The sequence below is a fragment of the Lutjanus erythropterus genome, chromosome 5 (assembly GCF_056507025.1).
Source record: "Lutjanus erythropterus isolate fLutEry1 chromosome 5, fLutEry1.hap2, whole genome shotgun sequence".
Classification (NCBI taxonomy): Eukaryota; Metazoa; Chordata; class Actinopteri; order Lutjaniformes; family Lutjanidae; genus Lutjanus; species Lutjanus erythropterus.
The window spans coordinates 26405447-26422632 of record NC_139321.1 but is presented as its reverse complement, the minus strand read 5'-3'; the positions used below and the strand labels follow the sequence as shown (position 1 = coordinate 26422632).

The following is a 17186-nucleotide window of genomic DNA, read 5'->3' as shown; positions in this document are numbered from 1 at the left end:
TTGTGGTGACATCGAGGCTGACCTTGGAGTCACCTCCCCCGCTGCCGCACTCTCCCTTGTCGTACCACCATTTGTTTTTCAATTTGTCCAAGAGGCCTTGCTCATTCAGTTTTAAAACTGCCAGGTTAACAGCATTTCTTGAAACGATAAAACATAACTTGTAAGAAAATGCACAGGTCCGTGAGAAATCTAATGCAAAGTAATAATTGTACTAAGCATCATAATGATAAATGGTAGTGAGACTACCACTGTCAAAGCAGGGGCTTATGCACAGAGTACTATCTGTTAATCAGAATGGTCTAGGAAAGGACAAATTGTTTAAGAATTTAAGGAATATGGAGAGATAAGAAAGGCTCATAATAAGGTAAAGACAGTGTTAAATCTTGGAAAAGGTGGCATGAAGGGTTACGTAGTTTAGAAACTGAAGTGTGCGGGATGGGGACACTTGTCATTGAGAAGAAAAGTAACAACAACAAACATCATGCAATTAACATTCGTCACAAGTGACAGCGCAGCTTTTAAAGGCTAAATTGAAAAACCATTGAACTGTTAAATTAAAAGTGACAACACAACAGTCAGGTAGGACAGCACACGGGACAGAAGGAGAGATCGAAGGAGAGAGAAAAGCAATAGTAAGAGAGACATAAATATGAAATGATTGTTAGCTTTAGCGTATTATCTGGATTTGATTCCTCTACTGGAAATTAGCAACTCTTATCACATATATAAAAATACTGTAAAGCATTGATTATCACTGTTGTATCCAAGTGCATTAAAAGGCATACCACCGTTACCTCTGTGTCCACAAAAAAAACAAGAAGAAGAAGAGAAGACAATGACAACAGGGGGACATCAGGGTAGGTGGAATACTATAACAACATGGAGAATATTGTTATATTATTCCACCCACCTTAATGCTGAGCCTTTGGGCGTCGCCACGCCATAGCCTTTCGAGTCGAGGTTCCCGCCCACTTTCATGGTGTCGCATGGCTTCCGCTGCTCGATGTACTCGTTCATGGTGGACTCGAGGAGAAAGGCGAACTTGCCCTTTGACTTTCGTACCCGGGCTACGCCATCGGGTGTGGTCTTAACAAACACTGAGGGCTCAGCGGATTTCATGTATGACCACATCTTCTCATACACTGCTATTTTGGATCGCTGTGCAGAGAAGAAGAGGAGAAAAAGAAGTTGTTCAGAATTCCCGAAAAAAATCACACGCATTTAATGGATTTTGTAGGATTTTTGTGCTTAATGATCGCTTCATTTAAACTGGCATCGCGAAGTATTCAAAGACATCTCGGAAAGTGGTGGTGTGATATCTTCAAATACTTCCAGAAAATATAGCTGGTGGACTTATACAAGATCATGAAGCACAAGAATTTACAAAATCCATTTCTCTTCATTAGTATAAACATACTTTTCAAATATTGTGTAGCAACTTGAGGCTTAAATCCACTGAGTGTGAATGACAGTCACACATCTCCTGTGCAGTGCATAAATGTCATGTAAATTGGGTTTTAGTAGAAATACTGGCATTTGTAGATTTGGTTATGAAAAAATATCCTCAATAATTAAACTTTTGTTAACAGTGCTTGCAAAAGTTTTCGACCAATTTCTGTTAGTGAATCTGAACCTTGGTTTATAGACTTAATTTTAACTTGTAGCAATATTACAGTCATTCATTTCAACAACACTGCCCTTAATGTAACATCTCCACTGTGACTCAGAGGTAATGTGCATGAGAAGCAAGAGAAGTGAACAAGAAAGCGGGTTACAGAGACACAAGGCAACCCATCACAAAGTGACACAGATGAGCATTTTCCCAGCGCCTGGGGTCAGGCTTAGTGAGCCTGTAAAATCTGTGGGAGTTGAGCGCTATCTATAATAAGCATCAATTAAATTATTCAATGCCGCTGGATTTATTTTGGCATAGGCATTTCACACTTTGAACAGATCCTGGTCCAAGCAGTGATGAGCCAGTTCCCGAGTGGCACTGTGTGCGCTGCAGACTGGATCCCACATAAAGAAAAAAAAGACTTCTTTTTGGTGAAGGCCAGAGAAAGACGAAGGGGTTGGATGGTGTTCAAGAGCCGTCTGAATCCAAAGATCTACTGTCAACCAGAGGGTTTGTGAATGGAATATGGACAAGCTGTTGATATACCAGCATCTGTTAGAGATACTTCCCTCTGGTGTTTTCTACCTCACAAAGCCACAATTCATCAGTTTAGCAATGTTGAAAAGTGAAATGCTTGGCCAATTAATTCATTAGATGACTGACAGAAAAATAATCAGCAACAATTTTCATAGTCATTTATCAAGAATCTACACCCACAGTAGCTTTGTGAGACAGAGCAGTGCTCGGAGCTAAATGCTAATATCAGCATGCTAACATGCTCACAAAGACAAAGCATGATGATGTTCAGCAGGTATAGCAGCCGACTCTTTCCAGACTGAGTACTGCCAGTGAACACAGGCAGTTTGTCAACAGTGAAAGTGCCACAGTACCAAGGTGGTCTTCTTTCTGGGTGTGGCTCCTGGTACCACAGGGCTGAGTCACGGCTTACTGAGCAAACAGCAGTTAGCTGGTAGCTAAGTTACTTTAGCAACAAGTAAAACTATTTTTCCATCAGGAAATTTAGAAGATGACCTTGGTACTGTATTCCCCCGTCAGTCTCAAAGGCTGTCTTTGTCCCAGTGCCCAGTTGTGTTCACTGGGAGGCTACAGCTATGGTTAGCTACCTCAGCATAAAGTAAGTTGCTACAGCCGCATGTCCATCAACTCTGTGATTAAATCACTGAGAGTTGAAGCTGAACAGGACAGAACAGAAAGGAGAAATAGTTTCTCGATAAAATATGATCCATTTAAGGTGTGTTTTTGTACAGTGAGGCCTGTGCCCCAGAATCATTCCAGTCCTTTCTGGTGAATGGATGTATACTCATCCATGCTCTGCTGCATCATAAGAAAGAAAGAGTTTCATGGATGCAAATATAGCGTATGCAACAGAGTGCATGATGAGTTATCAATATCTTAAAATAATTTTCCAGGAAAAGACAAATTCTGAAATACTGTTAAAAAAAATACCAGAGAATATCTACAAAACAATTGCTGGGCCAGATACTGGTGTATAAGTGACGCATGGGCAATGTGATAAACACTTAAAGTTCAATTTTGATTTCATGGGAATTTTAAAGTACACTTAGATAACTGCTCAAGGTTACTGAGCTCTGTGGCTTTGCATGTCCAAACATACTAATCAGCACATAGACTCATCACTGTCCTGAACTGGGTTGCTAAAAGCCCCCTTAACAGGAGCACATCCATCTCTAATGCACTTCTATTAATAAACAAAAACATTAACCTTGACCTAGTGACAGTACTTTATTGCCTTTATGTAATCATATACAATTTGTTTGTAGGCATCTGCCACAGAGCATCAGGCCAATGGAGAGGATGAGATGAGACAGCAACATAACACAAATTAAAAAGTCTGCATGATGAATGTTCTCAGATGAAACAGCCTTGAAGTTGGGGCGACGGCCACTCTTTTTTTAATGCAAACACAATGGATGAGGGGCGCGGGGAGTTCGAAGTGATGTTTTTGTTGACAGTCTTTTTAAATGTGTTCAATTTGCATGTGTCAGACATCATGGAAAGGACACTAGTTTGGAGGACAATTTCCCCAAAGACCCGGGGCTCATCTGCTCTGCAGTGGGAAAGCTCCAGACGCCTCCTCAAATGAAGAGAAAAGAATGGATCTGGGCATTGATTACTGACGACAGAGTGTGCTGCCTCAGTGCTTTATGAAGTCAATTCATCAATATCAGAGCGGAGACGGAGTGCGACCAAAACCTAAATAGGCCGATTCCACTGCAACTAAAGCCACCAGTGAGACGCTAAAGGCAGATTCTGATAGAGAGAGAAAAACAAGATACAGTGAGAGAGCCCAGCAGGGAAAGAAGATATTTGATTATTGACTGCTGGCACACAATATGCAAACTCAAAGCAACACACACACACAGTACACACACACGAACACACAAGAATGCATTGAAAGTCTACCCTCATCTCCTTTAAAATGTAATCATTCACATTCCGGTCTACGGTGGTCATTTAAAATTCAATTAGGCAATAATGACTGAAAAAGTCCATCATCGATGAACAGACAATTTGTTGAGCAATTATATACTGCCATAAATACAGCTTTATACACGTGGCTCTCCTTCACACCATATAATGGCCCTGTTAGAACATACTGCTGTATGCTAAATGAGCTTCCAGACAATTAACAAGGAGTAGCTACATTTGATAGCTATTGTATAAAGTACAAAGAAACACGAGTCTGTGTTGGGTAACTTGCAAACTGCACAGTCCTCCTCCTTTTTAATGTATTTAAATTATACTAAAGCAATCATAATGTTGCTGTATTCATAATGATGTACGTAAATAGTCAATCTCAGCCAACCCTCCTACCTAAGCGACACAGTTACATCATCTGTGTAGGTGTTCCTCCTGCAAATCTGTCTGAAGCAGTGAGTCTCCTGCTGTCTTGAAATAGTCATAAAGACAAACCGAGGTCTGTTCTTCCAGCCTGGGGACCTAACATGACGAATAAAGAGAACAGGACATGCCTTCAGCCAGACAAGGTCAGAGGGACGCCAGTGGAAAAACTGGTTCTTGCTAATTATTCTTCTGGGGAGAAGTCTTCGATTCACCACGTCCAAATCGCAGGCACATACGAACACACAGCCAGTCAGGCACACTAATACATGCACATACAAATGAAGGTTTCCTTAGAGCGAGAGGGGGTCTGCAATTAGGTACAAGCATCTGCCAGTTAATTCTAGATTTCTGAAAAGTGGACAAAATTAGGGTTGGGTAACGTCTTGGATGACGACATTAAAGAGCAGCTTTTGTCATTGCAAAGGAAAGTTTGAACAGAGAGACAGTCGACGGTTTAAAGTATACTTACACCAAAAAACAATAAATGAAGCTTTTAACCTGGCCTGCAGTGCTATTTATTTAGATATTTTTTGTATGAGTTGTAGAGATTTGGGGATATTGGCCAAAGAAATGTCTGTCTTCTCTGCAATGTAATGGCACTCAGCTTGTGGTGCTCCAAGCACCAAAAAACAAACAAAAAAAGAAATAAACATATAAACAAACAAAAAAAAATTTAAAAAACAAAAAACAATCATTACCCAGTTACTCAAGATAATCCACAGATTTTGTGGTGAGCAGTTTCATGTAGGAACTATTTTCTCTCTGCACTAAAATCTACCAGAACTACAGGGTGTCCACAAAGTCTCTTTACAATTTTAAAAAAATGATTACAAAAGCAATTGATGAGATATGTTAATCAGATTTGATCTATGTATTCTACTATGGTTATCAAAGTTTTTAATCACATTCATGCTTCACACATGAAGCAAAAGATCACTGATGCCATTGCCACCATTGATGAGGCGATGCTACAGCGAACACGGCTTGAAATCGAGTACCGTCTTGATGTGCTTCGTGCAACTAATGGTGCCCATATAGAGGTGTATTAAATAAGGCAAAAAAACTCAATATCTACTTTCATTTTGTAATAATTTCAACAGATTTGTCTATTCATTTGCTTTTGTAATAAATTTGTTGAATTGCAAAGAGACTTTATGGACACCCTGTACTTTCCTTTCTACTACAAAGAAAACAGTATCTACAAACACTACAGAGCAGGGAAAGATATGTAGTTTTGATTTTGGGACAAACTTAGCTTCAAACTTCAGCAATTCTTTTGCAGAAATACGATCATATTTGCTAACCTGAGGAAAGGCTGCTGTCATCATCATCAGTCGTCTCCACGTCACAGATATAAATGGTGATTAATTATGACACGTCACATCTAGTGTTTTATGGCTTTGCTCGCCATCACCAGGGTCAGGGACGTCCACAACCTGCCAGCTGATGTGTTTGGCATTGGGTCACACAAGCAGTCAAGCATCTTCCCCCGTGTTCAAGTGTGTCCCATGCACCGTCAGATGCTTCCTCCCTTTACACACAGTTGTTTTTAAACATCCGGCTTGGTGTTGGAATTCTTTCTAGTAAAATACAGCCACACTTTAAACTGTTTAGCTCAACATTTTAATCATCTTTAAGGTAGCTACTAGCTAATGGAAGGCTGCTGCCAGAGCCATGTAGCGCAAGCGTTCCTTGTAATATCAACTAGCAGTTGGTGATGTGTATGTAACGTCCGCACCACAGAGCAACTATTTTGGTTTTACTGGTTGTATAGGAACCAGTGCCACATTGGCTCTGTGTTTCAGTACCCAAACCTAGCCAACATAAAGTACTTTTTTATGGATGGTGGAGAAACAGGCATGCAATATTTTCTGGTATCCTTTTTTAAAACCTGCGCTTGGGGGCAGCAGAAACAAGCTATAGACAGAACACATATTATCAGCTTTTTTTTTTCTTGATGGAACTACAATTCAACTATCACACCTCAATATCACAATGTATTTCCAAGTGAAACAGGATAAGCGGGTGGGATATGACGTTGGGAGGAGTTTGATTTTAATGTTGAAAACTGGGTATGTCTTAACTTGACTTACCATGCTGTTGCTAGCAAGTTAACAGATGAATCTTAGCTCTGGATGTCATGACATTATTGGTTAAAATTGGTTGGTTCAAGCCTTCATAAGCACATCATATTTGTTTTACAGGAAAAAACATGACTGGAGTTTGATATAAGAATACAAAATAATTTATTTTTCTGTATTTTTGGCATAAATAGGTACACAATATGACTGGGACATGATCTAATTGGATTAAAAAGGCATTTTTCATCTTATCTTGACTTTAAATTTATCTGGCCAACTAAGTCCAATATTTACTCTTTCCAACTGTCATTTTCCCTAACAGAACTTAAACACTAATTCTTAAGTGCTAATAAATTACTCGTATGGTAACATCAGTTCTGTGCTGCACAATGAGAGTGGAGATTTACATGCTAAGTTATTCACACACAATAAAAAGGAGCCTGCTTCATTTATGGTTAAACAAAAGTACTGTTGTTGATGTTGCTGCTGCCTGAGAGAAAAAAAATGTCTTGTCCACCATTTTTCTAATACTGCCACCTATTTATGTTTGTGAGGTGCAAATCTGTCATGTCAAAAATGCTAAAATGAATTCACAAGGTCCTTCAGTCATGGTATTATTATTATTATTATTGTTATCATTAGTGTCTACAGTACAGTTAAAAAAGTCATGGAAAGGTTGAATGCAACTTGTTATTTTTCAGTTCAAATAATTTTGTTGGAAGGCCACAGTCGGCCCGCAGGCCCTATATTGCCTACCATCACCTTAGAAGATAACTCTCCACTCTTTTTGACTAAATGCCACCCCTAAAGCATCACTTCACAGTGCAGAGATAAAATGGTTGTTGGACAGAATAATTAAAGCCTTTAAAGTTGCTTGTGATGCACTGAAATGGGCAGGAAAAAAAGGTGCTTTTCTGTATTTTCAAAAATCATTAGTAAATCTAGAAATGGGAGATTTTGTTGTCCCAGAAGTCTAGGACAATGTCATTAAAATGTCTGAGAAGGGACAAGTGATTAAAGTCCAAAGTCAGAGAAATTGCCCTCTCCATTCTAAACAACCACTTAATCTGTATTGATTCTGAGTTATGCAGCATTTCCAGACCTCTGTCCACTGCCCTCCGAACTGCAGCCTGTTTTTTATTCTTCCTTTGGCGTCGCAGACTGCTTTCATTATGGCCTCTCCCACATACGCTTCACCGCTCGTGTATCTAAATGCCATCTCCAAACACCCACCACTACATTTCCTTCTACTTTACTTTCCTTCCATTTTGTTTGTGGACATCACCACTTTCCCCCAATATCCTGTGTGCCAGGACTACCTGTATCTCAAGTATGCAGAAATGAAAGTTGAGGCTCTGGGGGTGCACTTTGTCATTGAAGTGCCACACGCTACGCCCTGAATACCAATCGCTCGTCTTTGATGCTTGTTGCTGGACTCCAATAGCTCCTCTCGCGCCTGCTGTTGCCGCTCATCTAAAGTTCGACGAGGCCCTCTGAGGACAGCACGTTCCCTCAGAGGTTACGCCTATCTCACACTATTCTATCATCACTTTTGTCAGCTTTCCCTTTTATGCAAACAGGCTCTAATCTTTATAGGAGCCTCCGCTTCACTCAGCACTGTACTGAACCACAGAGTGACAAGAGCTCGGGGAATTGTGTTACAATGCATATGATTGCAGGGCAACCTTAGGATTTCTTGTACAAATCTGCTCTTCAGGCAGCTCCGGCCTAATGCAGGTCTGCTCTGCATAAAAAAAGACACTTATTAAACATTGTGTTGGACCATGAAGAAGCTATAGTGTCTGCTCCACAGTAGCTGAGACGTGAAATTGATTTTCATGCTTAGTAAAATGCATTGCTGACTGCACTCAAGCTGTTGTAGCCATCTCATGCACACCTTCAGATCAGTAAGATGCATGATGTTTGCTCTTGAGGCTTTGGGTAATGTATAATCTTTTGAGGGGGAACAGTACAACAATGCTGTGGTCTCATTTCTCTGTGCAATTATCATTCTTTCATTGTTACGCTGTTAAATGAGGTGCATGATGGGACAGCAGTGTGGTTGTCTTTGATGGTCTCACCCCGGTCTTTACACGTAATTAAACAGCCACATCAGCCCATTTTATCATCTCAGCCATTATTACCATCCAGCTTCTCCTTCAATGTACATCTCAAAATGTAACAGAGCCAAGCCTTTGCATGGAATAAAACCTCATCAAGAGGATAAACATGGCCTCGCTGGTGCAACTCATCATTTTCTAATCATCCAAAACACAAATATTCGACTGACTGCATGAAAAGATCCGTGACAGGAATTAAAATGATGAAACAAATCTCAGCGGTGCAGTGGCACATGACAGCTGCTATGCTGAGGACGAGCAGCACAAAGCTTGAAGCTATCCCGCATTGTCTCAAGGTAAAGCAACAGACAGGCTGGAGACAGAGGAGAGGAGAGGGTGCCCAAACAAGCAGGGGTAGTCTGGGGAAGAGGAGCCAAGCGCGGGTAGAGTTGCAATGCCAAGCGCCTGGAGCCATTCAGACTTCCACTGGGCACGTCAATGGGCTCCCAGGCCAGCTGTCCTAGTTGGTTGCGAGCGGCAGAATCGGGGGCTTTCAAGGGGGGGGATCTACTCTAGCACCTCTCGCTTTGAAAATTCCTCTGCAGCTTCCCCGCATTCCCACTGCCAAATGAAGACACGCGGTGATGTGAATACTGCCACTGTCAGGTAATGAGCTGTGTGTCCAAACTGTCAATTTTTCAGGAGCTGAGGAAGCAGTCTTGGAGGAAAATCTTAAACCACAGAAGACGAAGAGATAATTTCACTCATGAAACACATGAAGGTTCTGCAGCCGTGCATCTTATTCGTTGCTTTCTGCTTGGAAAGGGAGCAAAAGAGAGGATTTTACAAATGTACAACATTACTAAATTTGCTCTGCTTGTCAGGCAGCTTTGTGAAAATGAACCAGGTGAAATCATCAAAAATTAAAGGCCGGTGGTGGCAGAGATGATGACATATGTCTTGTTTGAAACATTGGACTTGATTTAAAATTTCCAGCTGGTTGATGCCGTATGGGTCTAATTAAGCCCGAATGTATTTCCTGAAAAACAGATCTGAAATAGAACTTTAACTCCTATTAATCAGTGTGTGTTTTTCCTTGTCAGCCCTCCACAGCTTTAATTAAAAGTCCCTTGGAATAGCGGTTCACACATGTCATTTCCTATTTGAAGACTCTGGGATGTAACTAGGACACTCATTATACAGAAAAGTTGAAAACTGCGACTCCCCGACCACCTCGCAGATTGTTCCACCACCAGACCTGCGGTGACTCCATTGTCGGTAATCTGTAATTGGCATCCATCACGTGTGTGACAACAACGTAAACTGCGTATACACTTACAGCAGCACCTCAGATGGAAGGAAAGGTGATGACAGGCTTTTTATTGAGGTGTTGAATGGAGAATAAAGCGCTGCTGTTGTGTGTGTTATGTGCCATGTTTCCAATGATAAATTATCTTGGTTGCACTTTATATTACAGTACACTAACAAGATGTGACAAGCTGTACTTGTTAATATGTTCTTTATTAGTCAGTAAATAAACACAGCTATAGCCTAATTAGACACCATACATCTAACATTATACTAATATAATGTAACAAGCCATACTTTGCATTAAACAAAAACTAGAAATGCTACGTTTGACTATAATTAGACGGTATCAGATCCTTGATTAGGCCTATATTACACTTAAGTGAAGGGTAATTAGGGACACATTACAACAGAACTGTACTGTAAACTAAAATCACCTATTTATCCTCAATGAAATAAATATTCCTCTACCTCTATAATTTCGGCCTTTACTTGGTAGATCTGGTTCACGTTGTTTTTAACTGGAGATGCAGCAGTAATGTGTCCCAAATCATCCTCTAATAAAGTCTGATAAAGGTGTAAGAGTGGGAAATAATAAACTTTAGTTTACAGTGTAGCTCAGTTGTAATGTGTCCCTAATTACCCTCTAATGAAGTCTAATAAGGATCTTACAGTGGAATATAAACACACTTTGGTTTACAGTACAGATCTGTTCTGTTAAAGTGCAACCTTTATCTACTCTGTACCAGAGTGTACAGTCTTAAAACTAAACTCTTTCAAATATTTAACTCTGCTATCTTGTCCTTCTTTGTGTGAAAAAACATGGATTTGATTTTGCATTTTGTTGTTCAGAGCAATTCAACCCAGGGGTAATACAAATGAATTGCTCTTTCTGCCAACAGGCTGCAGCTGTGAAACATATGAATTGTTTCTCTCCTGCTGATGAGTAATGAGGGAGCGTAAGATAAAAGACTGTCATATTGCCTTTTCGTCATCACAGCCAGAGTGCTGTTTCATTAATTCTTTTTCAACTTATTGCTCTGCAAATGCAAAGGATTGGGCTGCGGATGTAGCCCCGCCACAAGCTAAAGCATCTATGGATTTCACAGCAGAAGGTTGAAAAGATACGTATTAAGATCTGCAGCGCTGTTTAACTCCTGCTTGGTGAGCATGTGGCTGCCTTTCAGAGACTAATATACTTTCGCTTCAGATTTTAGTTAATTTATGTCTTAATTGCCTGGCTAGTCCCTCATGCCGACAGACATATTGCTTATTCCATCTGAACCGTCTTTCAGACTGCTCTGTTTGACCTACAGGGCTCTTCTTCATCAGGTCCAATTTGCCAGCCATGGCCGGCTAGCTAATTATATTTCATGAGCTGACCCTTCTGAGTTTGAGCCTGATGCGGGCACTTTGATTAGCCTCCTGTTTTTATCACCTCTGAGTCTTCCACGTTGTTATCACACTTTCTGCTGACAGCCCCAGTGCCTCAAGGTTGCACGCTGCAGTACTGCCGCATAAATTTCACGTTCATGTCATAAGAGTTCAAGAACTGCTTCTCTGTCAACATGCCTCATTTGGAGCAATCTCGCACAGGTCAGGAGTGCTGTATTAGAGGTACAATAGAAAAGCTGCAAGGAGGAGTTTATCAAGGACATTACACAGAGTAGTTTTTATGATACAATAAGCCTGAGAGTGTAAAAATATTTAGGCCTTTGTGTGTTTTTTCCCATTTTTAGCTGAAAGCAAACTGCACAGAAAAAAAGGGTTAGTCAAGTTTCTTTGTAAGACTGAGGGTTCCATGCTTCCTTCTTTTCCATGCTTTTGATGGGTTCTTGATAAAACCTTTGGGATATGAAAAAGGTTCTTTTAGAACCCCTTTGGTGAGTTCTCGATAAAACACTTGGAAAATAAAAATAAAACCCTCTGTTTGGGTTCTAGATAACCCCCCTGGAATATAAAAATGTTTTCAGTAGAACCCCTTGGTGGGTTCCAAGGTAAAACCCCTGGAATATTAAAAAGGTGCTCGGTTGAACCCTGTGAGTGGGTTCTTATAAGCATCCTCAGAAAGTGGAAAAGTTCCGAATAGAACCCCCAGAGAGGCTTCTGGGTTGAACCATTACACAATTCTCTGTAGAACCTCTTACAGCTAGTTCTGGGTGAAACCTCTCACAGATGGTTCTAAGTTCCAGACGGTTCCTAAAAGAGGAAGGACGAGTTCTTCAGGGATTGTTGAAATCCTTGAAGAACTCTTTCGACAAGGGTTCTTTAACACATAATATAAAAGGGTTTTCGGTTTTCTAATGGGGACAAGCCAGAGAACCCTTTATGGTTCTTGTTAGCACCTTTATTTCTAAAAGTGTTGTTAGCAAGAACAGTTTCCGGATCGTACTCACCCTAAAAAACTCCTTTGTGGAGCCTGAGTCCAGAGTGCCGTATGCTATCTCTGTCTGCTTGGCCAGATCTTCGGCACTCTCTATAGGAGAGACCATCCTCTCCACTGTCAAAAAGGCAGCCAGGTTGGCTGTGTAGGAGGAGATGATGATGAGGGTGAAGAACCACCACACACCCCCGACGATGCGGCCCGACAGAGACCTGTGAGGGGGGGAGGGGGGGTTGACGACAGGGAAACGCAGAATGTAATTACACAGTAGCATGAGGCTCCTATCAGCCTGCTAAGATCTACCAGTTGTGTTTAATGCGTTTAATTGCATTGTCATCAGAATTTCCTTGTACACAGCACATTTCTGAGGAAAGTGGTACAAGTTGTTTGAAATGTACTCTACTCTGCCTTTAATTGGCTGTGAAACACTCAGGGTCAAAGTTCAGTTCGTAGCCTGAAGAAAGTATTGATGAAACCATTTTGGTGATGGTAATTTCACCATACAAACTGACAAACTCGATTACACATATAATAGCACCAATAAATGTGAAATGAGTTTAGCTTCAAATTATGAGCACCTAAAGGTAGAGGACAGTAAGATGCTTGATGCTATTAAAGGGACAGATCAAATTATTTTAAGTGGGTCTGTATGAGGTACTTATCATTGCATTATAGGACTATGACTAATGATTATTTTCATTGTTGGTTAATCTGCTGATTTTTTTTGTTTTGATCAATCAGTTAGTTATTTAGTCTTAATGTGCAAAATGGTGAAAAATGTTTCCCAAAGCCTAAAGTGACATCCTCACAAGTCTTGTTTTGTCTGCAACCCAAAGATATTCAGTTTACTGTCACAGAGGAGTAAAGAAACTGAAGAAAATGTTCACATTTAAGAAGCTGAAATCAGAATTTGGACCTTTTTTCTTTTAAAAAAAATACTCAGACAAATTGATTTTCAAAATTGTTGGAATTAATATAATAGTTGATCAATTACTGCAGCTCTAGTGTATGACAATAGATGGTGGTCAACATGCCCCCAGTTTAGAGATGCAGCAGGCGTACCAGCGTAGGAAGCTAAGCAATGTACTGCTGTGGACAGTGTCCGCAGCAAAATGTATTTTAGCCACCAATTAAAAGGCCCACCTACAAAAATCAATATCAGTTTAAGTGGAAGCTATATTTACAATATTTTCACAACTTTACCTTGCAGGCAGACAACCTTGTCTGACAGGAAACCACTGTTAAATAAGCCAAATATTGCTCTCTCCAAACAAACCAAACTCCACAGGTGAAATCTGTAGTATCACCTTGTAGAACAGAACCTTGTGGGTCTAATGCTACTTCAGTCAGGTTTTTTTTGTGTGTGTGACCTTGTTGTTCTGATTCACAAAAATCACACAGTAATATTAACATACTAACCGGCAGACTAGCAACTCCCACATTCTGCATCTTAAAATGACTATATTTGTAAAAGGAGACTGGTGGCTTTAGAGAGAGACATATGTGGCTTGTATAACAGTGGCTTACCCTCGGAAATGTCTGTCCGACAGCAAGGTAAAGCAGTGAATTTATAATATAGCCCTCTCTTGTAGTCTCGAACAGACGAGGGGACAGGGACAGCTGCGGGCCCCCTGGACCCCAGTTCTGTTGATACTACATACGTACACCCTCTGATGGCACAATTTACAGCACACAGATCCCAGAGGACACCTGCACACTCACATAATACCAGGCTGGTACTGGTGTTTTTCCAAAACTTGGGGTGTGCTGACTGTCATCTATTGTAGATAATTCACTACAGATAAGTACCTCATACAACTCCACTTCAAATAATCCACACTGTCCCTATAAGAACGTGTCTTATCACTTGCAGTTAAAACTTCTTGCAGTAGTAGTCTATTTTTGGACTGTATCTATATCTCTGCTGTCCTCTCCTGGCGTCTACTGGAGCTGACCTACCTGGGAGAGATGTCACAGCCCTGCTGCATGAAGGCGCCCAGTGAGAACCAGAGGGAATTGAAGATGCCAAAGTCATTGGGGGGATCGGGGGGTGTCTGGGGGTCTTTGGTCTCATCCTGTTCCTCAAGGTTCCACTCATAAGGACTGAACCGACTGACCAGGAACAGGACCACGCTCACCCCAATATAGGCAAACACTATACACATCCAGATCTCATAGGCCAGCGGGTCCAGGAAGGAGAAAACGCCAGGCTTGGACTTTTGCGGCTTCTTTATCATAATGGAGATGCCCAAGCTCATAAAGGGCTTGGAAAAGTCTATCACCTCCTCTCGAACCAGAGTAATGGTGAGAGGTGCAACAGCTATATCTGCTCTCTGGAAACAGGGACATGCACAGCAAGCATTAGTCATGACCTGCATAAAGAAACAGGTCATTTTACATGTGTGTGTGTGTGTGTGTGAATGACTGGAGCTGCAGACAGAATAAAACAATGTTGTTATCACACATTTTAAACATGATTATAAGAAGTAAGTCATTGGCTGTGGCACATTGGCTGAAAAGACACACATAGACACACACACACACGCACACAGACACAGACACACACACACACACTGCATTTGGACAGTGTTATGACCTCGGATGTTAGCTTTAATATATCTGAGTTTCTGAACTGCAAGATTCATCAGATTTTTTACTGAAATGTTGCCACATCTGAAGGTAAGAGGGAGAAAAAGCTCACGAGGCAACTGCAAGACTTCCAGAGAAACAGCCTGGAAAACATCCACCGAGGCAGATGGGTGTTTGAGTCATCTTTGACCAAATGCCTCCTTAATCAGGACCAAAGGAGAGGGAAAAACTTTTCAATTGTTTTATTCCGTAAAGTGGAAATAGACAACTATGCTGCTTTAACTTAACTCATAATGAAGTAAATGTTGATTGTACAGTGTAATGGCTATAGAATAATGACACCGTCCAGATTTATATTGGCTCCCTGTAAGCTTTGCTCTCATCTGTCTGCCACTGGACACGATTTTTCATGGGTAGATTAATGCTCGATTTTACAGACTATGAGTGAACAAACAAACAAATGTCTTCTTCTAATGTTACTCCCCTCCACCCTGACATCTATCCCGGTGTTAGTTGCTTGTTTGTGTGAAGCAATAATGTTACACAAACTGTTATTACTATGTAATACACATCATTACCATAGGTTTTATTTTCAAATAGGGTCAGTCGATCAGCTAAATATATCATATACTGATGATACATGAGAAATTTTTGTCACTCTATTTTGCTACTTTGATGGTCTACATGAGTGACAGCCACTGCGCTGTGATGTAGGCTTATTGAGCAGCACAGTACAGAAGACAAGTGAGAGGAAAACAGCCTGTAGAGCCAGACTAGTTTCACACCTAGCATGGTGAATTATGGATTTATTTCAACCAAATCAGAGTTGGTCAAATCAGAGATTGTTATAACAATGGAAAGACTGACCAAAAGGCTTTTGGTGAGTTTTATTTTGTTTCTTTCTGTTCTGTTCTGAAACTTGAATTCAGAAGGGGATCGGTTGTATTTTGATGTTTAAAAAAGTTACATTTTGTGAGTTTGACTGACAGTAGCAGCTGGTATGCCATAAAATTTTGAGCCAATGAGCATTCTGCCACCCAGCAACACAAGCTGCCATTGTCACTTGGTTAAGTGGCCTACAACTCTGAGTTACCCATGTTTACCACCAGCTTTTCCTTTTTTTCGCCTCCATCTAACAGTGTGTTGTAATCATGACAACACTAAACACAACACAACACTAAAAGGGTCTATAACATCACTTGGATACACTGTGGGGATTGTTGAAAAGTTGTCTGTTTCCACTTAAAACCACTACTAAAAATGAATTTTTACTACATCTTGCTTTGGGGCTCCAGCTGATTCAATTGAATTGTTTACATTAAAACTGCTTATTAAACGAAAATAGTGAGTTGTCTGAAGTCTTCATAACGAATGTAAACTTTGTCAGTATATGCATATAATTTAAACTGAAGAACGTACAGTAAAGAGGTTGCTGTGCACAAAAAGATCAGCGAGCCAAATGCCATTCAGTAGGCTGGATTTCCCAAACACAGCTTATTCTGGCATTAGCTTTATTTTTTTAATTCTCCAAGCTGTTTCTCTTTATCTCCCTCCTTTGCTCTGCTGCTTCAATCACATTATGTTATCAAAACACATCCATGGAGGTGGTGCTGCCTTTTTAGAAATCACAATGGGTTTCTTTGTAAAAGCAGAAGAAAATAATTAATCACGTTAGACAGTGTTACTGCAGCTAGTGTGTGTGTGATTAATTAAACAACTGCTCCTCTTCAAAGGAGCCACTCCGTGAAGGACAATTCTTTGTATTGTGCTGTATTGTCTTTTTATGTCGAAACTGAGAAAACATTGGGATTGAAACAGCACGAGGCAGAAAATGTTTCTTACAAGGTCAAACTGGGAGCAACACAAACAGACCCAATAAACACGACTGTTTTCTTTACCCTGTCAACACAGCATCGTGAAGGGGCTATAACCATTTAATCCTCGTGCAGGCGTAAGCAGCACTCAATCAATGGCAAGGGAAACAAAGCAATAAAGAGCAGCCGCGGGCCTAACCTTTAAAAGACAACTAAAATCAAATTAATTTACTGGTCAAAAGGTCAAAATGTACAAAACTATTAGTACCGGCCCACCTGCTGTAAAATAACAGGCCTGGAAAGACGTGACAGCAACGTGATTAGGATTTTTTTTTCACCTTCCATCTGCGGGGAGTGGACTTTTCCCATTTGAAAGATAATTTGGTGGCGATAGCACATCAAACCAAGCAATCTCTCAGGCTGATAGTTGGGAAATTGAACAGATGAGGA

The 17186-nt window shown here is 40.6% G+C and overlaps 1 protein-coding gene across 7 annotated transcripts in view; it reads right to left on the bottom strand.

Moving 5' to 3' along the window:
• LOC146327035 (glutamate receptor 3) overlaps positions 1–17186 on the bottom strand; it is a 119350-nt gene that overhangs the window by 10857 nt on the left and 91307 nt on the right. For 4 of the 7 annotated variants that reach the window (XM_084719416.1, XM_084719419.1, XM_084719422.1 and 1 more), the window contains 3 exons: positions 14293–14666; positions 12347–12545; positions 911–1158 (listed from right to left, as the gene is read on the bottom strand). In XM_084719416.1, coding sequence (XP_084575542.1) covers positions 911–1158; positions 12347–12545; positions 14293–14666 — 821 coding nt within the window. Of the gene's footprint in view, positions 1–22; positions 138–910; positions 1159–12346; positions 12546–14292; positions 14667–17186 lie in introns of all 7 variants that reach the window. The other 3 variants (XR_014770623.1, XM_084719417.1, XM_084719420.1) reach the window with 1 other exon arrangement.